Source organism: Nothobranchius furzeri, chromosome 8 (assembly GCF_043380555.1).
Source record: "Nothobranchius furzeri strain GRZ-AD chromosome 8, NfurGRZ-RIMD1, whole genome shotgun sequence".
In the NCBI taxonomy this organism is placed as follows: Eukaryota; Metazoa; Chordata; class Actinopteri; order Cyprinodontiformes; family Nothobranchiidae; genus Nothobranchius; species Nothobranchius furzeri.
This window is the reverse complement of record NC_091748.1, coordinates 38,958,953-38,986,452: the sequence shown is the minus strand read 5'-3', so window position 1 is coordinate 38,986,452 and position 27,500 is coordinate 38,958,953. Positions and strand designations below refer to the sequence as shown.

The following is a 27,500-nucleotide window of genomic DNA, read 5'->3' as shown; positions in this document are numbered from 1 at the left end:
ACCTCCCTGAACCGTCTACAGGTGGTTCAGAACACCTGTGCTCGGCTTCTGACCAAGTCCTCCAAACACACCCACATCACCCCGCTTCTCCTCCAGCTTCACTGGCTGCCAGTCAACTCCAGGGTTCATTTCAAGATCCTGGTTCTGGTCTATAGGGCCTTACATGGACAAGCACCATCTTACATTGGTGATCTTCTTAGTCCCTACACCCCCAGCAGGTCCCTGAGGTCCAGTGACCAAAGCCTACTGGTTGTGCAGCACCAGGCTAAAGGTCAAAGGTGACAGATCATCTGCTGCTGTGGCCCCCAGACTCTGGACCTCTCTCCCCCTGAGCCTGAGATCAGTGGACTCAGTGGTCTCCTTTAAAAAGCAGCTGAAGACTCACTTGTTCAAGCTGGCTTTGGTGAGACCTTCATCACCACCCTCTCCTTGTTCTGCTCTTGTTCCGCCTTTCCCGGGATCCACTGATTTCCCTCTTACCTATTCATTTTCTCTCTCCCTTTTCCTTAGGTTTTTTTTATTTTTATTCACAAATTTGATTTTCCCAATTTAAACATATTTTAATCATTTATTAAAAAAAATTGTTATACTTTTTTTGATTTTGTGAAGCGCGTCATGATTTTTATCTTGAGAAGTGCTATGTAAAAGATTGTTCTCTCGTCCTCTCTTACTTCTGTTCAGCTAAAACTAACTGATCACTGCAACGTGGCTCACCAAAATAAGAGCATTAAGTGTGAAAGTACACAGAAAATGTCAATAGGTTGTAAACGCTGCTCAATGTTAATCATTAATCAGAATCATTTTATTAAAAGAGTAAAGTCTCATCTCCCGCAGGACCTTGGGAGTTGTAGGCCCGATAAGTCTGGAAATATTACATTATTGCTTATTCGTGTCATGGTGGCGCACTGATGAAGCAGTACGTTTTCATAACATGAACGAAGACCTTTAGAGACATATTTTGATCACCAGTAACTTCAAGTAAAAAAATAAGAGTGATCTTGCCAATTGGAATAGGCCAAATTCATTCACATATTAATTTTTTGTTGATTGCATCGTTTCAACGATTGTTTGGAACAAAAAAAATCTAAATTTAAACGCGTTCAACTAATTGCCAAATTGGGCTGCCCAGTGGCACATTTGTTAGCGCTATTGCCTTGCAGCAACAAGGCCCTAGGATAAGTACGTAGATTAAAAGGATGGACGGATAATTGCCAAATTCTAATTTGCTCTTGAAGGGTTTAAAATAACCTTGGAAGCCAAGAATAGATGACCAAACACTCCAAACAGTTGTTAATGGAGAGATCACCTGACTTGTCCAGGGGCGAGTGAAGCTGGCAATCACATGCAGGATACTACTGCAGCGTTAACTGCAGGTAAACACACCATCAGTATGTTAACAAATACACACTATATTTTAAAACTAGTGTCTAAACATGTTTCAGAAATTTGGCTTAACTGATCCTTCAAAGTTGACATTTTACCAACAAATCAGTCAGTCGATGAGTAGCTTTCATGGCAGGTCCAAGGCCTGCTGGTCATCAGAATCAGCCCATATTCAGAATGATCAGCCAAGATCAGGTTCTTATGGGTGTCTATGAACTCACCACAATTAAGCACCATTTCATACCAGCAACAAGACCTTCCATGAAGAAGTTTTTATTCTTCTGAATCATATTTTCCAAGTTAATCACACATCTTAAAATTGTATTCTGTTAAAGCCGTGAGACGTAGTTTAAAAATCGTTAAGTAACATGAAAAATGCTTAAATCTGTCAACAACCTGACCCTGTTATGTGACAAAGTAGATCAGCTTTCATCATGTATACAGAATGTCCTCTAAGACCCTCTCTTTGTTCTCTACTGGAAATGAATCATTACGCAAGCCTACAGCGTAGACCCAAACACTTGTGTGTTCACTAGAGGTAGCAGTCAAATAACGAGAATGTGTCCCGGTTCCAAGCATGCACTTCGGGATGACACACCGATGTTTATGTTTATTGTTTATTTATTTAGCGGACGCTTTTATCCAAAGCAACTTACAATTTATAACCTAAAGAAGAAGAAGAAGAAGAAGAAGAAGAAAATATCATTTCTATAGCGCCTCTCAAGATAAAAATCACGAGGCGCTTCCCAAAAACAAAACAAACAAAAAAAATGTAAAAATATAAAAAAGCATTTAGAAAATGTTTAAAAATATATTTAAAATGAGCAAAAATAGGCAATTGGGATTTAAAATAAAAAATGTTAAGAAAGAAAGAGAGTGAACAGGAACCAGTGGATCCTGAGGAAGGTGGAATAGGTGGGGAGAGCAGAATAAAGAGAGAGAGGTGAAGAAGGTCATACAAAAGCCAGCTTGAACAGGTGAGTCTTCAGCTGCTTTTTGAAGGACATGATGTAATGTGTGGGGGAAACCGGAGAACCAGGAGGAAACCCGCGCATGCATGTGGAGAACACGCAACTCCACGCAGAAAGGCCGCGGCCAAGTTTCGAACCTGCAACCTTCGTGCTGCGAGGCAACAGTGCTTACCACTGCGCCACCATGCAGCCCAATGCTGTGTAATTAATATCAGTCTGTAAACCTCAAACTAACTGTGAGAGGAGAGGGAACAAAAACACATCATCTTTTGAGTACTGGAGCTATTAGCTATCGTTCAACCTTAAGCTACATCAGACTATTGTTTTAGCCTGGCGCAGCGTTAGCGGGAGTGGACTTGGAGCGCCATTTTCCCGCCAGTTTTAGATGTTTCTCTGCTTGAAAACTGCATGTTAATTAAAATGAGTGTTTAGCATCTGCTGCAAGAACCCGATGAAGGCTGAGGAGATAATTCAGCAGTTACAATCAGGTGTGTCTGAGCAGGAACAAACTGTCCATTAGCGTTACATGGCTGTTTGTGTACGTGTGCATGGGATGAGGAATGGCTTTCAGTGACATCCAGAAGGGGAGGGAGAGCTATAGCCGTTTCAAAATCCCCTCCTCCTCTCGATGACGTCTTGCTACGGGCCGCAGCTTTAGGAACAGCCTTTTCCCCTTGAAATTTGGACACCGTTGGTTTCAGAGCCATACGAGAACCAAGAATCAGTACAGGCCATCAGAAACAGAAGTGGTGTGTTGCTAGTGTTGCTCAAGATGGTCTAGCTGGAAATGCTCATACAGTATATACGGACCAGTGGGTGGGTAATCTTCAGTTCATAAATATCTGTCGAGAAATCCATTGTTTGAAAATTCCCAGACATCCTACAGACGTAACCCTCTGACTGAAAGTAGAAGGGACTTTGTCTTCTTGCCCTCCTCCCACCCCTGAATAGCGCTACAACATGACACAGCAGAGATACAGCCCGTCACCGACTGCTGACATTAAACAGAAAGGAAGGAAGGAAAAGACTTGGAATCTGAATCATTCTGGGTTCAGCACTGTTTATGGAAATTAACAATCCTGTTTCCTGGAATGGGAGCACTGCTCTTCTTGGCAGTGACTCCACTAATAATTTCATCTCATAGCAACAGTCATGCACCAATATTTGGGGTGATATCATGAGTGTAATTTGAATGAGTCAACACTGCGCTGTCAGGAGTCTGAGACCTGATTTATGTAAAGGCAGTTCAACTCCACAGCAGCAGACACAGGAATTCACTTTTAATGTTTCCTCCAGATTTTATCATTAGGTTCTTCATAAAATGTTAAACTTATATGGTTTGATAACAGCCTAGAAATCTAGACGGACCATAGCAGAAGCAAAAGGATTTTGCTTCGCAGGTCCGTCTAGCCAAATTTAATTGTAACCACAGCAGGCCTATCATTGGCCTGATTAGTATTGTGTTATCCCAATCACAGCGCCCTATCGGTTTGGTGAGCTTGATGATGTGATGGAGCGAAGCAACAAAGATGCAGCCGCTTGCTTGAAATGGCTTTGGCATCAACTATGGAGCCAAGAGCAGGTAGAGGAACAGACATGGGCAAAATTGTTGGTTTCCCTTCAGTGAATAAAAAGAAAGAACCCATAATGGTCACAGAAATAACTTGAATCTGACAAAAGTAATAATAAATTTAAAAATCTATGAAATGTAACCAATAAAAGTCAGACATTGCTTTTCAACCATGCTTAAACAGAATTATTTAACAAAATAAACTCATAGAACAGGTCAGGACAAAAGTTATGGTACCCCTAACTTAATATTTTGTTGCATGACCTTTTGAGGGTAATCAAACGATTCCTGTAACTGTCAATGAGACTTCTGCACCTCTCAGCAGGTATTTTGGCCCACTCCTGTTTCAGTCGTCTCAGGTCTGAAGGACACCTTTTCCAGACGGCACGTTTCAGCTCCTTCCGGAGATGCTCAATAGGATTGAGGTCAGGGCTCATAGAAGCTCTCTTTAGAATAGCCCAATGTTTTCCACTTGGTCATTTTTGAGTCAGTTTTAGCCGTGGGTCATTGTCCTGTTGCAAGACCCATGACCTGCGACTGAGACCAAGCTTTCTGACACTAGCCAGCACATTTCTATCTAGAATTCCTCGATGGTCGTGAGATTTCATTGTACCCTGCAAAGATTCAAGACACCCTGTGTCCGATGCAGCAATTCAATTCAACTTTATTTATAAAGCCCCTTCCTACCCCCAATCAAGGGGACCCAAGGTGCTGAAAGCAAAACAGCCCCAGACCATAACAGAGCCTCCTCCATGTTTCACAGTAGGGACAGTGTTCTTTTCTTGATATGCTCCATTTTTCCATCTGAGAACATCGAGCCCATGTGCCGTGGCAAAAAGTTCCATTTTGTCTCATCTGTCAATTTAATTCAATTCAATTCAAAAATACTTTATTAATCCCAGAGGGAACACTGTAAACCCCAAAGTTCTATGATCAAATATATTGAGTAGATAAAACTCATAATTTAAAAAACATGATCAAATATATTGAGTAGATAAAACTCATAATTTAAAAAACTGTTTTTAGAACTCAAATGTGTTGAGCTTGTTCAACATTTTTCTTGTTTTAAGTACATAGAACTCAAATGTTTTAATTAATCTGAACTATTTCTTTTTTTTAAGTAAACATAACTTAATTTTAATGAGTAATATTAACCAAAGAAAGATCGATTTATTATGTTATGTTTCTATATTATTCCATTCATCTTTACGTCAACCCTAAAGTGTGTCTGATAAACAGACTTGTATATTATTTTAAATATTTGTGGATTTACAAGAAAAACAACCACAAACTAGCAATTGTGTTGGATTTCAGGAACAATAAAAAACTGGTGGGCGTGGTGCATTGTGGGTAGTCATATTTTCAGTTATTTTGCTCTATTTTGGGGTGTTTATGCGTGTTTATTGTGGATGATTGTTGTTCTCAGTTATTATTTCGTTCAGTGTTGCAGATGTGATGTTACTTTTTGTATCATGTTGGCACCATAAGTGAGGAGGTTGGTCAAAGTAATGCTGTACGGCTGTGCTGTCCCATTGTTATTAATACTGTGGTTGTTCACACCAGATACTCTTGACTTGACTTTGAGTGTTCCACTTTTATTGGCTGTTAGCATCTAGGGGTGTGTGATTCATGATCTGGTGTTAATTACTGCCTTGACCAGCCTGCCAAATTGTCACTTTTAAGTAAATTCAGCTTATTTGGGTTAGGGTTTAATAGGTCCATTTAGAGTTCGTATAAGTTATATTATTAAGTTAGTAAAAACATGTAATAAAGTTCAATCAAAATGAAATATGCAAGTTTAGTGAAATAAAGCTTTGTAAGTTGCTTACGTGCTAAGTTATAGGTTGGATGTAGTTAAATGCTTTGATTTTATTCAGGTCATATTTTTTAAATTATGGTTAACTTATAGTTTTTAGATAAGTTAACTTAAAAATTATTAGGTAATCAGTTTCCTCATGAATTTTGAGTTCAGTGAACTTATTCGAGGTTACAGTGTACAGTTGAACTTTTGAGTTGATTGGATGAGCAATTTTAATTTAATAAACTTCAAATGTATGAGTAAAATTTATTAAGAAATTTTATTTATGAAAACTTAAAATTTTCAGTATCAAAACTCAAAAAAATTGAGGCAATTGATTGCCTCAAAATTTTTGAGTTCTGGGAACTTATTCGGGTTTACAGTGAAATTGATTGCTGTAGTAGCTCAGAATAATAATAATAATCAAGTCATCAAAGAGTTGTTGTATATTACAACGGCTGTTGGCAGGAAGGATCTCCAGTAGCGGTCAGTGTTGCAGCCAAACTGAAGAAGCCTCTGACTGGACACTCTTCCGTTGTCGGACAGTCTTGTGAAGAGAATGCTCAGGGTTGTCCATAGGACACTCTCCCAGAAGCTTTGTGGCTTGACCACATGTAGTGTAGCATATTACAGTCAGGCTTTTTATGATTAGTTTTCATCAATGGTGTCCTCTTTGTTCAGCTCCCATGTAGTCCACTTCGGCTCAAACAACAAAGGATGGTCCCATTTGACAATGACGTTCCTTGAGTTTGAAGTTCATCCTGGTTCTCTTTAGAAGCGTTTCTGGCCTCTTTTGTTACCATTCGGATTATCTGTCTCTGATTTGTAATCAATTTTCCTCCTGCAGCCACATCCAGGGAGATGGGCTCCTCCTGCAGCCACATCCAGGGAGATGGGCTCCTCCTGCAGCCACATCCAGGGAGATGGGCTCCTCCTGCAGCCACATCCAGGGAGATGGGCTACAGTCCCATGTATCTGGAATTTCTAAATATTATGTAGTCGCAAGAACATCTAGCTGCTAGGAGCTGGTTTTATAGCCTTTACCTTTAACATGCTTGTCTATAATTTTCTTTCTAATCTCCTGAGAAAATGCTTTCCTTCGCTTCCTCTGTGGTACACAATGTCACCAAACAACACAGTGACTACCTGGAGCCCCATATATAGGCACACTGACCAGGATTCTACACCCCCCCCCCCCCCCCCCAAAAGGCGCTTCACAACACAATCAGTCATTCACCCATTAAAAACATTGCTGGTGGAGATGAGCTACGATGTAGCCACAGCTGCCGTGGGGTGCACTGACAGAGGTGAGGCTGCCGAACACAGGCGCCACCCATCCTTCTGACCACCACTAGCAAGCAATGTGGGTTAAGTGTCTCGCATTAGCAGCATTCTCTGGCTGGAGCCAGGATCGAACCTGCAACCTTTCGATGAGATAGAAAAGTATTTTGATATTTTTTGAGTGTGTTTCAAAGTATAAACAGAATAATTACCACCTCACTCTTGTGGAAAGCTCCTGCAAAGGCCCCTGATTAGAGAAATAGTGTTTGTGTGCACTAAATTGAGAATATGGCACAAACATTCAGAAATTTTAAGCCAAATTAACTCTTAAGCACCAGGGGTGATGCATTGTGTTGATGATGATGATATTTACACATGTTAAGTATTTGATGTGCAGCTGGTGCTTTACAGAATAATGCTGCATGAAATGATATAAAACTATGTAGACTGAAGCTGGTTTAAGATGAGAGAATTACACTTTAGTCTTGGCTGCCCCCGGCTAGCTGTTAGCTAACCTGTCTTGTTGGAATTAAACAATGTCTCCAAACTAGGGCCATTCAGAAAGCTCTTTAATATCTAAGGGAGGCACTCTTTATTACTTTACCCAGAAATAAATGTCATGTCTTAATTATTTCTTTGTGTCCCTCCATGCTGTTTAGTAGTAAGCATAAGCCAAAAGTTCATGCTGGTGGGTGAGCTTCAGTGAACATGATTGGACTAGACAAGGACAATTAGGCTAAAATTATCTGTTAATTAAAAGTACACATCTATATCTAGTTTTAGATGAGTGCATTTTCACAAGTTTGGTTTCAATTCCCCATTTACTTTTTTTATTAAATGATTCTAAATGCAAGACACTTATGCAGCAAACCCTTGCTGTTGGCTCTGAAAGAAAACCTACCTGTTAACCATGCAAACACATGCACATGCACACTAATTCACCATTCAAAATGCAGCCAAACAGATACCTGCAGGGGCAGCACAGTGTTGCTGTTGCTGTCCGTGCGAAACATGTTCTCCTCCATCCAGGACTTGGCCCCCAGGGACCCTCCAGAGCGTGGGAACTTGGGAGGAGCGATGACATTACTGGAGAAGGGCTTCTTCAGGGGCGAGACGTGACTGATTGAGCCAGGTACACCGATGCCACTCCGACCACGGTGGTCCCGACCCCAGGACATCCCACCGGAGCCCCAGCCGTTTCCCTGGTGACTGCCCCATGGGGACGGCTTCACCATAGGCTGTGTGCACAACAAAGAGAGGGTGCAGGCAAGTTTAGATTGATCAAATACACTTTTATGTACACACACACACACACACGCACACGCACACGCACACACACACACACACACACACACACACGAGTATGTATTGACCCTTTGCACCGACGTCACCTAATCACATGGGGCCACCATGGTGGACGGCAAAAGCATGTAAACAGTGAGCGACACGAGTACTAAACAAAGGGAAAAGTAGAGCCTGAAATTGTTTTACGATCAAAACAAGAACAAACTCCTCCAGCATTCCTTCAACTAGTTCATGCCCAGTTCAGTTATCAGAAGAAGTAGCGCATCTAGCGGGGGCTCATAGAGAACTAGCTTACCAACGTTAGCTTACGTTCTCTCTGCAGCTGTTCACCGATGTAAACATGTTGCTGACTTTGCCTAAATTCACTCCTCTGGATTTATAACTTTATGTTGTTAACAGCGTTTCACTTTACACCAAAGCTGATTGTTATAAAGTCCGGGTCCCCACCGGCTTCTGTTGCTGGTGGTGTTACCGGGTTCAGCTGCTGCTCTCACATCAGAATGAGAAGCTCTCTGAACGCCGACGCTCATATAAATAAATAACAGAATTTTAACGAATGTAATCATGCATCGGAGTTTTAAGCTCTGGGATTAATAAAGTATTTTTGAATTGAATTGAATTAATATTGTTAATAATTGTCTCACTTTACACTACAGTGGACGGAGCGCATCCTCCGTGGTGAAATACCCGTCCATCAGGATTATCAATAGCTTGTATAAACACATCACATTTATCCCTGTCCCTGTCTTCCTCGTGAAATAAATGAACGTTAATCTTACCCGCTAAAAACATGCTCGCTGCTAATCTGAGGGCTGCTAGTCCGCTTGATTGATCGCTGCAGTTCATCTCCGTCCTCAGTCTCCATCATAGTTATTAAAAACACAAAACGAGTTGAGTTTACGTCCTTGTCTGTTAGTGCAGCCGACCACACAGCAAGCTAAACCATTTTACTGTCAAATCAACTAAATAAAAACCATAAAAGGCTACACACTGGCTTGTTTTGACTAGCTTCACTGGAGTTTCTACGGGTGTAAGCGGTCTTTTTGCCGTCCATCATGGCGAAGGGGGCGGTCACGAGTGGCGTGACGTCACGTGCAAAGGGTCGATACATATTATATATAAAAAGGCCAATTTCACTGGTGTGTGGCAAACAGCCATAAATTTAAATTAATTTCAAAAAATTAATACTAGAGATTGACTGATATTGGTTGGCTGATATACCTCTTTAGTTGAATCGAACAGGCACATCTGCGGACAGCCCACTGCTGCTGCGTAATTTTATTTAAATGCACATTTATGTTCCTGAAAAACATCTCCATAATAAATGCTCTAAAACATTATTGTCAACTGACATTTATTTTCATTTACTATATTTTATATAGTTAACACTTGGTCAGTGTATTAATTTGCTTGATAAACTTTAGATGCATTTCTGATTTAAAAGATGTTAAAGTTATTCAGAAGTCAAAAAACTGATCATACGGTATTTATATGCACAACATTTATGATATATATATATATATATATATATATATATATATATATATATATATATATATATATATATATATATATATATATTACATACATACACTCAACAAAAATATAAATGCCTTTGTTTCTGCTCTGATTTTTCATGAGATGGACTTAAAGATCTAAAATTCATTCCAGATACACAATATCACCATTTCTCTCAAACATTGTTCACAAATCAGTCTAAATGTGTGATAGTGAGCACTTCTGCTTTTCTGAGATAATCCATCCCACTTCACAGGTGTGCCACATCAAGATGCTGATCCGACATCATGAGTAGTGCACATGTGTACCTTATACTGCCCACAATAAAAGGCCACCCTGGAATGTGCAGTTTTATCTCACAGCAAAATGCCACAAGCATCGAGGGAGCGTGCTGACAGCAGGAATGTCAACCAGATCTGTTGCTCATGCATTGAATGTTCATTTCTCCACCATAAGCCGTCTCCAAAGGCGTTTCAGAGAATATGGCAGTACATCCAACCGGCCTCACAACCGCAGACGACGTGTAACCACACCAGCCCAGGACCTCCACATCCAGCAGGTTCACCTCCAAGATCGTCTGAGACCAGCCACTCAGACAGCTGCTGAAACAATTGGTTTGCATAACCCAAAAATTTCTGCATAAACTGAGAAACCATCTCAGGGAAGCTCAACTGCATGCTCGTCGTCCTCAGCGGGGTCTTGACCTGACTCCAGCTCGTCGCCGTAACAGACTTGAGTGGACAAATGCTCACATTCGATGGCGTCAGGCACGCTGGAGAGGTGTTCTCCTCACGGATGAATCTCGGTTTACATTGTTCAGGGCAGATGGCAGACAGCGTGTGTGGCGTTGTGTGGGTGAGCGCTTTGCTGATGTCAGTGTTGTGGATCGAGTGGCCCATGGTGGTGGTGGGGTTATGGTATGGGCAGGCATCTGTTATGGACGAAGAACACAGGTGCATTTTATTGATGGCATTTTGAATGCACAGAGATACCGTGATGAGATCCTGAGGCCCATTGTTGTGCCGTACATCCATGAACATCACCTCATGTTTCAGCAAGATAATGCACGGACCCATGTTGCAAGGATCTGTACACAATTCTTGGAAGCTGAAAATTTCCCAGTTCTTGCATGGCCAGCATACTCACCGGACATGTCACCCGTTGAGCATGTTTGGAATGTGCTTGACCGGCGTATACGACAGCGTGTACCAGTTCCCACTAATATCCAACAACTTTGCACAGCCACTGAAGAGGAGTGGACCAACATTCCACAGGCCACAATTGACAATCTGATAAACTCTTTGCGAAGAAGATGTGTTGCACTGCATGAGGCAAATGGTGGTCACACCAGATACTGACCGGTTCTGAGTCCCCAAACCCACAATAAAGCAAAAAAAAAAAAAAAAAACTGCACATTCCAGGGTGGCCTTTTATTGTGGGCAGTATAAGGTACACCTGTGCACTACGCATGATATCAGATCAGCATCTTGATGTGGCACACCTGTGAGGTGGGATGGATTATCTCAGAAAAGCAGAAGTGCTCACTATCACACGTTTAGACTGATTTGTGAACATTGTTTGAGAGAAATGGTGATATTGTGTATCTGGAATGAATTTTAGATCTTTAAGTCCATCTCATGAAAAATCAGAGCAGAAACAAAGGTGTTGTGTTTATATTTCTGTTGAGTGTATATAGCCATTGTTAATAGTAAAACCTGACTGGTCGATCTCTTATTAGTACATATACTTTAAAGCATCTAGTCAACTATGAGCTTATAGCATATAAAAACGAATAAAGGTCTAGCATTCTTTGTAGAAATGCACATTTCTCAACATTAGTGATGCACAATAAAAACTCCTATGACATCAAACGATAATAATGGATAATGATCTGATTGGCTCATCTGAAACAGAAAACTCTTATGATCAGAAAACTAACAGATCTTCCATGTGGACTATTATAGATCCAAAATCATAGTTTCCTAGTTAAGATTTTAAAGTACTTGAAGAAATGTAGTTCTCCGATAAAAGTAGTTGGCACATCACAGCCGTAAAAAAATAATAAAAAATGGAGTTATTGATTTACAGCCATGTTTATCTTTCCTAATGTTAATTACTCCAGGAGGTTTATATGTTTATGTTTATGTTTATTTATTTATTTAGCAGACGCTTTTATCCAAAGCGACTTACAGTTTATAACCTATAGGGCATGTTGTGATCTGTGGGGGAAACCGGAGTACCCGGAGGAAACCCACGCATGCACGGGGAGAACACGCAACTCCACGCAGAAAGGCCGCAGCCGAGTTTCGAACCTGCAACCTTTGTGCTGCGAGGCAACAGTGCTAACCACTGCGCCACCATGCAGGTGGTAAATCTGTTGGACTCTAAAGTCAATCAGTCATTGAAGTAAATCCACTGGTTACTTTATGGATTTTTTATTAGAAGGTGTCTGTCGGTTCAAGAGATATCTAGCTATACTAGCAAATACACGAGAAGACCCTTCTCAACATGTTTAGGCTCAAGCGAGTTAGTTGAAGCAGAACTGGAGAACAGAACATGAGGAGCAGCGGAGAGTGGAACAGACGGATGGTGTCAGATGAGACAATTGTCACAGTTAGTCACTTTTCACAATAATATCCTCATTTTAAATGAGGAGCTGAAACTGATTTTTGAGCAGGTAAACTTATCAAGGTGTTGCATCACTATTTAGCACATGAATAGCTGGTTCTGGTTTCAAGGCTCCAAAAACTTCCTAGTATTTATTTTTGCTGCTTAAAATAAAAATGTCAGCAGGGTTGAATAGGAATGATGTTGACTGAAAACAGTGGAACTTGTCCTATTTTTTAGATTCTTTTATGTGCATGTGACTGTGGGGATGGCGGTCATGTGACAGTCTCTGATGGTTTCATGCTCTGGTTTCATGGAAATAAACCTATTGAACCCAGCAGGGTGAGAGGTCAAAGGTCACTGACTATGTTTACATGCAGCCAATATCCGGGTTATGATCGGGTTAAGGTCGGTATTCGGGTTTCTGAGTTGATCAGAATAACCCGTTTACAAGCATAAATAGAAAGAGTTACCTCTAACTCTCCGGCCCGACCCCCACAATAATTGTCTGTTTATCGTCCCCCCAAGTTCAGCCCTGAGTTTTTAAATGAACTCTCTGCTCTTTTATCCCATCTGTCCTCCCTTTCCCCAAATGTACTTTTACTTGGTGATTTTAATATTCATATGGACAATATGGCCCTCCCCCTCAGCAAAGACTTCTCCTCATCTTTGGACAGCCTCAGTTTTCATCAATATGCCAATTTTCCCACTCACATTAAAGGTCACACCCTGGATTTAATCTGCTGCTCCGGCCTGACCCCCTCCAACTGTACAGCTGACCCGCTCCCTTTCACGGACCACTTCCTCATCTCCTTTTCTGTTCCCCTCCGTTTCTCCATCATCAAGTCACCACGTATCATTTCTTTTCGTAATATTAAGGACATTGATCTAGCCTCCCTGTCCTCCAGTTTTGCCACCCTGACCCCTAATTTGTCCTCTACTCCCGATGATCTTGTCATTCAGTACAATAACGGTCTGGTTTCTATCCTTAATTCATTTGCTCCCATCAAATCCCGCTCTGTACATTTTACTCGGTCTGCTCCATGGTTCACCCCTGCCCTTCGCTCCTTGAAAGCTACCAACCGGAGGCTTGAAAGACTCTACAAGAAAACCGGTCTCTCCATCCATAAAGACTTATATTCTGCTCAGATTTCTCTCTACAAGGACTCCATCTCCCTTGCCAAGTCACAGTATTACTCCGGTCTCATCTCGTCCAACTCCAGCAACACTAAGACATTATTTTCCATCATGAACAGCATTTTTCAGCCTCCCGACTCCTTACCCATCCATCTTTACTCTTCAGAAACCTGTAACTCTCTCCTTCAGTTTTTTAATGAGAAGGTCAATAGAATCCATCTCTCTTTACCTCATTCCTCCCCTCCCTCTCCTGATTTATTTGAACCCACCATTCCCTTCTCCTCCTTTGAACTTCCCCATCCCTCAGAAATATTAGATTACATCACCAAATCCAAACCTTCCACCTGTCAACTGGACCCTATTCCAACTGTTTTAGTTAAATCGTGCCTTTCTTCTCTGCTCCCTTTTATAACAGCCATTATTCATTCCTCACTATCCTCTGGTACGGTCCCATCCCTATTCAAATCCGCTTCAGTCAGCCCTATTCTAAAAAAACCTGGTTTAGATCCCAATGATTTCAATAACCTCCGTCCCATTTCCCATCTTCCCTTCATTTCCAAAGTCCTTGAGAAAACTGTTGCATCTCAGCTCCATTCCCATCTCACCCGCAATAACCTTTATGAACAGTTTCAGTCTGGCTTCCGTCCCCACCACAGCACAGAAACAGCACTTATTAAGATCACTAACGACCTACTCATTGCTGCTGATTCTGGTTTAATCTCTATTCTTATTCTCCTCGATCTGAGTGCGGCCTTTGACACCATTTCTCATCCCATCCTCCTCAATAGACTCTCTTCCTTAGGCATCACCCACACCCCCCTCAGCTGGTTTCAATCTTACCTTACTGGCCGCACTCAGTTCATCCAGTTAAAATCCTTTACCTCAGAACCCTCCCCAGTCAAGTCAGGTGTGCCCCAGGGCTCTGTCCTGGGGCCCCTCCTCTTCATAGTATATCTCCTCCCTATCGGCAAAATCTTCCGCAAATTCAATATCCAGTTTCACTGCTTTGCAGATGACACCCAGCTCTACATTTCCAGTAAGCCCAACTCAACTCTCCCACCATCCTCCCTTACACTCTGCCTCTCTGAAATCAAATCATGGTTCACCTCTAATTTCCTCAAACTCAACGGCAATAAAACTGAACTTCTTCTAGTTGGCACTAACTCCACCCTCTCAACATCTGACAGCTTTTCTTTAACTATTGACAGCGCCATAGTCTCCCCCTCCCCTCACGTCAAGAGTCTGGGTGTCATTCTCGACAGCTCACTTTCTTTTCAAGCTCACATTAATAACATAATTCGGTCAGCATACTTCCATCTACGTTCCATAAACCGTCTCCGCCCCTCCCTGACCCCTCACACTGCCGCCATTCTCGTCCACAGCCTCGTCACCTCCCGTATCGACTATTGCAATTCACTTCTTTATGGTCTCCCCAACAAACTCCTTCATAAACTGCAACAGGTCCAGAATTCAGCAGCCCGTATTATCACCAGAACCCCTTCCTTTCACCACATCACCCCGGTTCTCCAGCAGCTTCACTGGCTCCCAGTTAAATTCAGGTCCATCTTCAAAATTGTCCTCCATAACTTCAAAGCTATCCACAACTTCTCTCCTCCATATATCTTAGACCTTATAAGTATTCACACCCCATCCCGTTCTCTCAGATCTTCTTCTTCCATCCATCTTGCGGTTCCTTCTGCCCGTCTCGCTACCATGAGGAGCAGAGCTTTCAGCCGCTCTGCTCCTCGTCTCTGGAACTCACTTCCCCCAGACATCAGGAACGTCGACAGTTTTACCCTTTTCAAAACAAAACTCAAAACACACATGTTTAAATCTGCCTACAACCTCTGATTTTATTGAACTGTTTCTCTCTTTGTTTTTTTTTTCTTGTTAGGCCCGAGCAGCGAAAGCGCTGCGAAGGCCTCTTGTTTTTGCTCTGATTATTATTAGGCCCGAGCAGCGAAAGCGCTGCGAAGGCCTCTTGTTTTTGCTCTGATTATTATTATTTTTTGTTATTCCGTGCCCCCTTTGAACAGCTTTTTGGGGACCTTAACATACCCCAAAACTCACAATATTTTGCACACTTGTCAGGCCTGGTGAAAAATTTGATATTTTAAAGGTCCCAAAAAAATCGCAAAGAAAATGTCTGAACAGCGCCCCCTACAAAGTGAAAAAAACCCCTCTCCATAAAGCTTAGTTTATCGTACAGTTATGAAATTTGGTACACTTGTAGTACTCAACAGTCCGCACAGAAAAGTCTCTTGCAACCATGGTCAATATCAAACAGGAAGTCGGCCATTTTGGGTTGAAATGGCGATTTTTTGCCGTTTTTGCCGTTTTTAGGGTCCGTTTCTGATTGGATTGCTCGATCATTTTTCGCACGATCGTCTCAAAAATTGTGTAAAATTGCTCAGAAGGGATGGGCGAACAAAATGAGATAAGGATTCTGAGTTTTCGTATATGTTGAAGGGGCGGAGCCAGGCCTCGAAGTTTGACTACTCGCCAAAAATATTTAAATTGCTATAACTTCATAACTGAATGGAATAGAGTTACCAAACTTTCTGTGGTCATTCGTCATCCACCCACAAAGTAAATTGAAAGGTCGGATGATGACATCACACAAGCCCCGCCCCCTCAGGACCAAAAAGATCAAGTTTTACTGTGAAAGGTCCCAAATTGCCCCATTTCACTTAATCACCACAAATTTGTAGCTGGTAACTCAAGACAAGTGGGGGTTGCTTGGCGTCACTTTATGGGAGTTTTCGGCAGAGGGCGGGGCTGTGGTGGCGCGGCGAATTCAGGCGTACCGCCTTGGCCTTACGTTTGCCTCCCATTTCGTCATTTCCAAAGATATCGTCACGAAACTTCTTGTGAGTGATCCTAGTCCGGCCCCCCAAAAGATCTGATGTGAACATCTGGTGGGCGTGGCCTATTTTCTGAAATAGCGCCCCCTAGGACCATTAAAACTATTAGCCCCAAGCCATGCTTTGACTGAGGATTACGAAATTTGGTACACTAATGTGGTGTCTCAGGACCTACAAAAAAGTCTCTTGGAGTCAAGTTCAAAGTCGCACAGGAAGTCGGCCATTTTGGATCAAGTACGCGATTTAGTGGTTTTCGCACACGTTGTTTGGAGAGTGATGCTCCGTCGCCCTTTTCACCAATCTCCTTCAAACTTCTGCTATATACCCTTAAGACATAGGGGAAAAAATTCAACCGTCGGATTTTTCAAAAGTTGAAAGGTGTGGGCGTGGCTAAGCCTCAAACTTTGACCTGTCGCCACGCTACTCTTTTTTTCACAGCTCCCTACTGGACTCCTTTTACCCAATCACCAGGATTCTGTGGCAAACAGCAGTAGACAAGTTGAGGTTACTTGGTCTCCAGTACTGGCAGGTTTTGAAAAAAGGCGGGGCTTTGGGACCATGGCGAAAATCGCCATCACGCCATGGAAATACGTTTGTCTCTCATTTCTTCAGTTATCGTGATATTGCTACGAAACTTCTGGTGAGTGATCCTAGTCTGAGCTCCAAGAGAAATAGACAGCTGAATTTTGTGGGCGTGGCCTATGTTTTGAAATAGCGCCCCCTAGGACCATTTAAACTATTAGCCCCAAGCCATGCTTTGACTGAGGATTACGAAATTTGGTACACTAATGTGGTGTCTCAGGACCTACAAAAAAGTCTCTTGGAGTCAAGTTCAAAGTCGCACAGGAAGTCGGCCATTTTGGATCAAGTACGCGATTTAGTGGTTTTCGCACACGTTGTTTGGAGAGTGATGCTCCGTCGCCCTTTTCACCAATCTCCTTCAAACTTCTGCTATATACCCTTAAGACATAGGGGAAAAAATTTAACCGTCGGATTTTTCAAAAGTTGAAAGGTGTGGGCGTGGCTAAGCCTCAAACTTTGACCTGTCGCCACGCTACTCTTTTTTTCACAGCTCCCTACTGGACTCCTTTTACCCAATCACCAGGATTCTGTGGCAAACAGCAGTAGACAAGTTGAGGTTACTTGGTCTCCAGTACTGGCAGGTTTTGAAAAAAGGCGGGGCTTTGGGACCATGGCGAAAATCGCCATCACGCCATGGAAATACGTTTGTCTCATTTCTTCAGTTATCGTGATATTGCTACGAAACTTCTGGTGAGTGATCCTAGTCTGAGCTCCAAGAGAAATAGACAGCTGAAGTTTGTGGGCGTGGCCTATATTCTTAAATAGCGCCCCCTAGAGCCATTAAAACTTTCAGCCCCAAGCCATGCTTTGACTGAGGATTACGAAATTTGGTACACTAATGTGGGGTCTCAGGACCTACAAAAAAGTCTCTTGGAGCCAAGCGTAAAGTCGCACAGGAAGTCGGCCATTTTGGTGCAAGTACGTGATTTAGTGGTTTTCGCACACATTGTTTGGAGAGTGATGCTCCGTCGCCCTTTTCACCAATCACCTTCAAACTTCTGCAATACACTCTTAAGACATAGGGGAAAAAATTCAACCGTCGGATTTTTCAAAAGTTGAAAGGTGTGGGCGTGGCTAAGCCTCAAACGTTGACCTTTCGCCATTACTTTACTTGACTTAATAACTCCCATGTGCATGATCAGATCTTTTTCGAACTTTGTCTGTGTGATCATTGACCATATCTGTAAACAATGACAATGTGGACAGCTGACATCACCTAAGCCCCGCCCCCTGACTACAGGAATTTATTTTTTATGCTGAAATGCCCATATTTGTCCCCTCTAATTTAGTCAACATGACCCTAAGGTCATGCACTGTCTTCATGATGCTGTAATGACCATTCAGATCTGATAGCTTTCCAGAAAGGGAGGGGCTTTGATGCCATGGCGAATTCTGGCGTAACGCCGTAATCTTAATATTCAATTTAATGGTGAGCTCAGAGGGGATGCTGAGTCAGGGTGAGGTGCAGACTAGGAGGCCATTCGCGGTTTCTGGTGTCGGGGTGGTTGACGTTTCTGTTCTGTCAGACGTGCACTGGTGCGACGGCAGACCGGAGCGGCGCGGAGCTGCGAGGGCCGAACGACGCTGCTTGCAGCTTTAATTATTTTTTGTTATTCCGTGCCCCCTTTGAACAGCTTTTTGGGGACCTTAACATACCCCAAAACTCACAATATTTTGCACACTTGTCAGGCCTGGTGAAAAATTTGATATTTTAAAGGTCCCAAAAAAATCGCAAAGAAAATGGCTGAACAGCGCCCCCTACAAAGTGAAAAAAACCCCTCTCCATAAAGCTTAGTTTATCGTACAGTTATGAAATTTGGTACACTTGTAGTACTCAACAGTCCGCACAGAAAAGTCTCTTGCAACCATGGTCAATATCAAACAGGAAGTCGGCCATTTTGGGTTGAAATGGCGATTTTTTGCCGTTTTTGCCGTTTTTAGGGTCCGTTTCTGATTGGATTGCTCGATCATTTTTCGCACGATCGTCTCAAAAATTGTGTAAAATTGCTCAGAAGGGATGGGCGAACAAAATGAGATAAGGATTCTGAGTTTTCGTATATGTTGAAGGGGCGGAGCCAGGCCTCGAAGTTTGACTACTCGCCAAAAATATTTAAATTGCTATAACTTCATAACTGAATGGAATAGAGTTACCAAACTTTCTGTGGTCATTCGTCATCCACCCACAAAGTAAATTGAAAGGTCGGATGATGACATCACACAAGCCCCGCCCCCTCAGGACCAAAAAGATCAAGTTTTACTGTGAAAGGTCCCAAATTGCCCCATTTCACTTAATCACCACAAATTTGTAGCTGGTAACTCAAGACAAGTGGGGGTTGCTTGGCGTCACTTTATGGGAGTTTTCGGCAGAGGGCGGGGCTGTGGTGGCGCGGCGAATTCAGGCGTACCGCCTTGGCCTTACGTTTGCCTCCCATTTCGTCATTTCCAAAGATATCGTCACGAAACTTCTTGTGAGTGATCCTAGTCCGGCCCCCCAAAAGATCTGATGTGAACATCTGGTGGGCGTGGCCTATTTTCTGAAATAGCGCCCCCTAGGACCATTAAAACTATTAGCCCCAAGCCATGCTTTGACTGAGGATTACGAAATTTGGTACACTAATGTGGTGTCTCAGGACCTACAAAAAAGTCTCTTGGAGTCAAGTTCAAAGTCGCACAGGAAGTCGGCCATTTTGGATCAAGTACGCGATTTAGTGGTTTTCGCACACGTTGTTTGGAGAGTGATGCTCCGTCGCCCTTTTCACCAATCTCCTTCAAACTTCTGCTATATACCCTTAAGACATAGGGGAAAAAATTCAACCGTCGGATTTTTCAAAAGTTGAAAGGTGTGGGCGTGGCTAAGCCTCAAACTTTGACCTGTCGCCACGCTACTCTTTTTTTCACAGCTCCCTACTGGACTCCTTTTACCCAATCACCAGGATTCTGTGGCAAACAGCAGTAGACAAGTTGAGGTTACTTGGTCTCCAGTACTGGCAGGTTTTGAAAAAAGGCGGGGCTTTGGGACCATGGCGAAAATCGCCATCACGCCATGGAAATACGTTTGTCTCTCATTTCTTCAGTTATCGTGATATTGCTACGAAACTTCTGGTGAGTGATCCTAGTCTGAGCTCCAAGAGAAATAGACAGCTGAATTTTGTGGGCGTGGCCTATGTTTTGAAATAGCGCCCCCTAGGACCATTTAAACTATTAGCCCCAAGCCATGCTTTGACTGAGGATTACGAAATTTGGTACACTAATGTGGTGTCTCAGGACCTACAAAAAAGTCTCTTGGAGTCAAGTTCAAAGTCGCACAGGAAGTCGGCCATTTTGGATCAAGTACGCGATTTAGTGGTTTTCGCACACGTTGTTTGGAGAGTGATGCTCCGTCGCCCTTTTCACCAATCTCCTTCAAACTTCTGCTATATACCCTTAAGACATAGGGGAAAAAATTTAACCGTCGGATTTTTCAAAAGTTGAAAGGTGTGGGCGTGGCTAAGCCTCAAACTTTGACCTGTCGCCACGCTACTCTTTTTTTCACAGCTCCCTACTGGACTCCTTTTACCCAATCACCAGGATTCTGTGGCAAACAGCAGTAGACAAGTTGAGGTTACTTGGTCTCCAGTACTGGCAGGTTTTGAAAAAAGGCGGGGCTTTGGGACCATGGCGAAAATCGCCATCACGCCATGGAAATACGTTTGTCTCATTTCTTCAGTTATCGTGATATTGCTACGAAACTTCTGGTGAGTGATCCTAGTCTGAGCTCCAAGAGAAATAGACAGCTGAAGTTTGTGGGCGTGGCCTATATTCTTAAATAGCGCCCCCTAGAGCCATTAAAACTTTCAGCCCCAAGCCATGCTTTGACTGAGGATTACGAAATTTGGTACACTAATGTGGGGTCTCAGGACCTACAAAAAAGTCTCTTGGAGCCAAGCGTAAAGTCGCACAGGAAGTCGGCCATTTTGGTGCAAGTACGTGATTTAGTGGTTTTCGCACACATTGTTTGGAGAGTGATGCTCCGTCGCCCTTTTCACCAATCACCTTCAAACTTCTGCAATACACTCTTAAGACATAGGGGAAAAAATTCAACCGTCGGATTTTTCAAAAGTTGAAAGGTGTGGGCGTGGCTAAGCCTCAAACGTTGACCTTTCGCCATTACTTTACTTGACTTAATAACTCCCATGTGCATGATCAGATCTTTTTCGAACTTTGTCTGTGTGATCATTGACCATATCTGTAAACAATGACAATGTGGACAGCTGACATCACCTAAGCCCCGCCCCCTGACTACAGGAATTTATTTTTTATGCTGAAATGCCCATATTTGTCCCCTCTAATTTAGTCAACATGACCCTAAGGTCATGCACTGTCTTCATGATGCTGTAATGACCATTCAGATCTGATAGCTTTCCAGAAAGGGAGGGGCTTTGATGCCATGGCGAATTCTGGCGTAACGCCGTAATCTTAATATTCAATTTAATGGTGAGCTCAGAGGGGATGCTGAGTCAGGGTGAGGTGCAGACTAGGAGGCCATTCGCGGTTTCTGGTGTCGGGGTGGTTGACGTTTCTGTTCTGTCAGACGTGCACTGGTGCCCCGGGCTGCCGTCCAGACCGGAGCGGCGCGGAGCTGCGAGGGCCGAACGACGCTGCTTGCAGCTTTAATTTGGGTTTTATTATTGTTTTATTGTATTTTATTAAGTGTTTTCTGTCAAGTGACCTTGGGTGTTCTGAAAAGCGCTTTTAAATAAAATGTATTATTATTATTATTACTAACTTGCATAACCTGATGTAAATGCGGACGTTGGGGTAGCGTCAGGACGTATGGACTACGTCCAGACGCAATATGCGTCATTTCCGGTTCTTCTTGTTCCGGTATCCGTGAAAACAACAACATGTTTCCCAGTTCGGAAGAGATAGCGACCGCGTTTGTTTGCGCTTTAGTTTCCTCGTCACTCCGAAAGTGTGGTGCTGTGCCGCGACTCGCCATGTTGCTTCCAACTTGTTGTTTACTTCCGGTGTTCTGGCGCATACAAGACGTCTCGCTACTCAAAAGACCAAGACTCCTTGCGAACAGAGCATGTGCAGCGCACACGCTTTGATGGGGATATCCCGATATGCGTTTACACGACCAAACATTCGGGTTAGAAAAGGGTTACCCCAGGTGTAGTAACCGGGTTTTTTAAAACCCGGCTATGAGCATATCCGGGTTTTTGGCGGTGTTTACAAGGACCTGCGGAACCGGGTTATTGTGAATATTCGGGTATTAAAAGGGATACTGGCTGCATGTAAACACACTCACTGAAACAGCAGCACCACAGACGCACTGTAACAGGCACACCCAGTCACACCCATATGCTCCCACACACACACCTCAGTGTGCAAATCACATGAGAAACCTGAAGCTACCCGCTCCAGCCCCTGTCCTGCAGAACTGGAACATCCATGTAAATCTCAGCTGGTGTTTGTAAGATGCTAGCACAAACAACCAACACACACACTGGCTGTTTTCTTTTCACCAAAATAAGTAGCACTGAGATGACAGAACCCCGTGAGCCTTTATGTTCCTACTGATTCACCCACAAGACAGGGATGGTTCAGAGCCATGTGACTGCTGCCCACTGCCAGCTTCCAGAAGAGAACAACAGCCAGATTCAATCAATCAATCAAAGCTTTATTTATAAAGCGCCCTGTCGGGAAGCCCAAGGCGCTGAACACGGTACATGAGAAAAAAAAGGTAAAACATTAAAGTAGAGAACAAATGGGTAAAACAAGAGATAAAGAGACCAATGAAAGCAGGGAATTAAAATCAACATAAATGAAGGCCTAACTCAAACACGTTCAGGGAACGCCAAGCGGAGGAGGTGGTTCTTTAGGCGACTCTTAAAGGCTGGCAGAGATGGGGATAGCATGACTGAGGGTGGCAACTGGTTCCAGAGTGACGGTGCTAGGACTGAGAAAGCCCGGTCCCCACTGGTACGACATCTAGAACGAGGGACAGCGAGCAGGCCTTGGTCAGAGGAGCACAGAGCGTGTGATGGGGAATGCCTGTTCAGGAGCGTGGCCAGATAGGGGGGAGCACCACCCTGGAAGAAATTGTAAACAAAGACGAGGAGTTTAAAGTGTGAGTGATAGCAGACCGGAAGCCAGTGTAGGGAGGCCAGAACTGGACTGATGTGGTCCCGTTTCCTGGTCCCAGTCAGAAACCTCGCTGCGCTGTTCTGCACAACCTGTAGGTGGCGCAGTGATGATTGACCCAGTCCTGCATATAGACCCTTTGCACGTGACGTCACGCCACTCATGTGACCACCCCCTTCGCCATGATGGACGGCAAAAAGACCGTTTACACCCATAGAAACTCCAGTGAAGCTAGTCAAAACAAGCCAGTGTGTAGCCTTTTATGGTTTTTATTTAGTTGATTTGACAGTAAAATGGTTTAGCTTGCTGTGTGGTCGGCTGCACTAACAGACAAGGACGTAAACTCAACTCGTTTTGTGTTTTTAATAACTATGATGGAGACTGAGGACGGAGATGAACTGCAGCGATCAACCAAGCGGACTAGCAGCCCTCAGATTAGCAGCGAGCATGTTTTTAGCGGGTAAGATTAACGTTCATTTATTTCACGAGGAAGACAGGGACAGGGATAAATGTGATGTGTTTATACAAGTTATTGATAATCCTGATGGACGGGTATTTCACCACGGAGGATGCGCTCCGTCCACTGTAGTGTAAAGTGAGACAATTATAAACAATATTAATTCAATTCAATTCAAAAATACTTTATTAATCCCAGAGCTTAAAGCTCCGATGCATGATTACGTTCGTTAAAATGACGTTATTTATTTATATGAGCGTCGGCGTTCAGAGAGCTTCTCATTCTGGTGTGAGAGCAGCAGCTGAACCCGGTACCACCACCAGCAACAGAAGCTGGTGGGGACCCGGACTTTTTAACAATCAGCTTTGGTGTAAAGTGAAACGCTGTTAACAACATAAAGTTATAAATCCAGAGGAGTGAATTTAGGCAAAGTCAGCAACATGTTTACATCGGTGAACAGCTGCAGAGAGAACGTAAGCTAACGTTGGTAAGCTAGTTCTCTATGAGCCCCCGCTAGATGCGCTACTTCTTCTGATAACTGATCTGGGCATGAACTAGTTGAAGGAATGCTGGAGGAGTTTGTTCTTGTTTTGATCGTAAAACAATTTCAGGCTCTACTTTTCCCTTTGTGTAGTACTCGTGTCGCTCACTGTTTACATGCTTTTGCCGTCCACCATGGTGGCCCCATGTGATTAGGTGACGTCGGTGTAAAGGGTCAATAGAGAGTTGCAGTAATCAAGCCTAGAAATTACAAAAGCATGAAGTACCCGCTCCAGGTGGGCTGTCGACAGCATAGGCTTGATTTTTGCAAGGTGTCTCAGATGAAAGAAACATGGCCGGATCACAGAATTGATGTGAGCATCAAATTTAAGTCCAGCGTCAATTTTCACCCCCAAACTGGTCACAACTGGTTTTGAGTAGGGAGAAAGAGGGCCAAGATCAACATAACGACCCATAGCCCTGCTGTTGGGGTGAAAAACAATGAGCTCTGTCTTTCCCTCATTCAGTTGCAGATAGTTGTCCATTAGCCAAGACTTCACCTCATTAAGACAAGACACAAAGGACTGGATAGAGTGACCTTTCTCCTGACACAATGGAGAGTAAATCTGGCAATCGTCAGCATAGAGATGGAATGAGAGGCCATGTTTACGAAAGATTGACCCCAGAGGTAGCAGATAAATTGCAAACAAAAGAGGACCAAGGATCGATCCCTGCGGGACCCCCCAGTGGAGCCCCTCCCAAGAAGAAAAAACATCACCCAGTTTAACACAGAATGTCCTGTTGTGGAGATACGATCTAAACCAATCCAGAGCTGACCCTTTGATCCCAACCCATTGTTCCAAGCGATCCAGTAGAATCGCGTGGTCAACTGTGTCGAAGGCTGCTGTTAGGTCTAACAACAGAAGCACCACAGATGTACCCTGATCTAGTGATAGATAGATATCATTTAGGACCCTCAGTAGAGCCGACTCTGTGCTATGGCCAGACCTGAACCCTGATTGGAAAACCTCAAACAGATCAGAGTCAGCTAAATGTGAGACCAGCTGCTGATAAACGACTTTCTCAAGCAGTTTAGATGTAAAAGGCAGGGTAGAGATAGGCCTGTAATTTTCTATCACAGAGACATCAGCAGCAGGTTTCTTCAGGGTCGGCCGAATAACTGCTGCTTTCAAAGCAGCTGGGACCACACCTGTGCTGAGGCTCCCATTGATAATCTGACCAAGTGATGGGCCAAGGCACAGAAAGGCAGCCTTCCAGAGACGAGGCGGCAGAACGTCAAGTGGAGAGCCAGATGGCTTCTGCCTCGCAACAAGCGTACTCAGCTCAGAGTATGAAACAGTATTGAGGGAGTTCAGGGTGGGTGGTGATGGAGGAACTGGAACAGGGTCAACAGAGTTACCAGAAATGACTGCTCTAATGCCCGATACTTTATCTACAAAGAATCTGTGAAAATCTTCAGAGTTTCCAGCAGCTGTAGGAGACATGAAGCTAGGCTCCTGATACACCAGAACAGAGTTTAGTGTTTTGTAGAGAATCTTAGGATTATTGGAGTTTGTTTCAATGATGTTTGCAAAATAGGCCATTCTGGCGGCCCTCACAGCATCCTGAGAGAACCAGGTCCAGGGTGTGACCCCTGGCATGAGTTGGGGACGATACCCATTGAGTTAAATTGAATGAATCTAGCAAATTACAAAAGCCTTTAGTAAGCACATTGTCAGTAGCCTAGTGAACTAGACCACATTCTTGCTTTGCAAAGTTTGTAATAATACATTAAATAATACATTTGTTTAGTCTGGCTTGCCAGGCTACATTGTCAGGACAGCAGATATGGATGTTAAAATCCCCAAGAAATAGGACATAGTCATATTTTAGGATGCAGTCTGCCACAAGATCATAGAAATCATTTAGGAAGTTAGAGTCAGTCTTTGGAGGGCGATGAATCAGCACGACGAGCAGGCGGGGGGAGATGCACAGTTCAAAGGAAGAAAATGACATGGTGGGTGTGAGCTGTTTACAAGGAAAGCTGGATTTAAAAACAACAACCAGCCCTCCACCTCTGCCCCGCGATCTACGGATATTAAAACAGGAGCAGCCAGGTGGTACCAGCTCCAGCAGGGCGCTTGAGTCACCAAACGGGATCCAGAACTCATAGATGCACAGAAAACTCAAGCCATGTTGAATAAAAAAATCCCAAAGAATAAAAGATTTGTTCTGCACAGACCTGGCATTGACCAGACCAAACCGGGTCTGCGGCGGGGCCGCAGCACCGGGATCGCGCACCGTCTCGTCCAGCTCTGAGCCCGTAACCGAGCGTAGATTCTCCCAGCAAACCCCACTCTGGCAAGGTCCTCAAGCCGATTGGCCGTGGCGCGGTGCCAGCTCACCCTCAAAGCCGGCCAAGTTCACAAGGCAGGGCGCAGAGTAAACCATCAGACGTCTCGGAACCACCGGGTCACAAGCTGGGCCGAATCGGACCAGCAGCTTCTTCAGGGATCCAGGAAGTCCAGCCTGACGTCTCATGCGCTGGCTACCTCGCTTTCCCCATCTTCTACAATGTTTCAGTCTTGAGCTGGGGTGGACAGAAGGCCGACACATCACGGCCGGGGGGCAGAGTGCATACGGGCAGTCCAAACAACAACGTCGTTCGTGAGGTTCCCAGCGCTCAGCGCCCGCTACATCAACAGGAGGACGAAGCCTCAGCAGCGAAGCTCGATCATAAGTCACCAGAGACGCCACAGCATTCAGAAAAAGCATCAGAAACAACAAAAGTGCATAAAAGCCAGTAAAACGCAAGGTTCCATTGCGTGCACCCGCGCAAGCGCTTTCTGAACTGAAGACTCCGAGATGCTCGCTCCTTTCAGTCCTCACTAATCCCTCTCTTTGCCTCAAGACTTCATCCTGGTACTGCTTCATCAAGCAACATGAAAGGAAATGTTCATTCTTTAATGCAGGCGTGGGGAACCCGGTCCTCGAGGGCCGGTATCCTGCACGTCTTTGCTCCAACACTTCAGATTCAGCGGTTGAGTCACCTGTTCAGCAGCTCATCAGGCTCTGCAGAAGCCTGTTAGTCACCTGCTGATTGAAATCAGGTGTGTTGAAGCAGGGCTGAAACTAAAATATGCTGGATAGCGGCCCTCCATGGACCAGGGTTCCCCATCCCTGCTTTAATGAATGTGACTGCTGACTGTGCATGTTTCGGGCATCAGCCTCAACAGCACCATTATGTTCTTTAAATCAGTAGACATGCAAGTTAATATGCATTTTATTTACAGGTAAACAGAGATTAGAGATGCAATGATTCTGGTGTTAAAAGGCCGATGCTGACTTTCAATTCTTGTGTAGCTCTGATCAACCGTTACCGATTCAGATTGATCTGGGATAAATGTCGGGACGCTCCGAT

At 43.7% G+C, this 27,500-nt stretch overlaps 1 protein-coding gene across 4 annotated transcripts in view; it reads right to left on the bottom strand.

The window, feature by feature from the left end:
* cpeb2 (cytoplasmic polyadenylation element binding protein 2) overlaps nucleotides 1-27,500 on the bottom strand; it is a 52,894-nt gene that overhangs the window by 22,491 nt on the left and 2,903 nt on the right. For all 4 annotated transcript variants that reach the window (XM_015976336.3, XM_015976337.3, XM_015976338.3 and 1 more), the window contains exon 2: nucleotides 7,972-8,241. In XM_015976336.3, coding sequence (XP_015831822.1) covers nucleotides 7,972-8,241 — 270 coding nt within the window. The remainder of the gene's footprint in view (nucleotides 1-7,971; nucleotides 8,242-27,500) is intronic.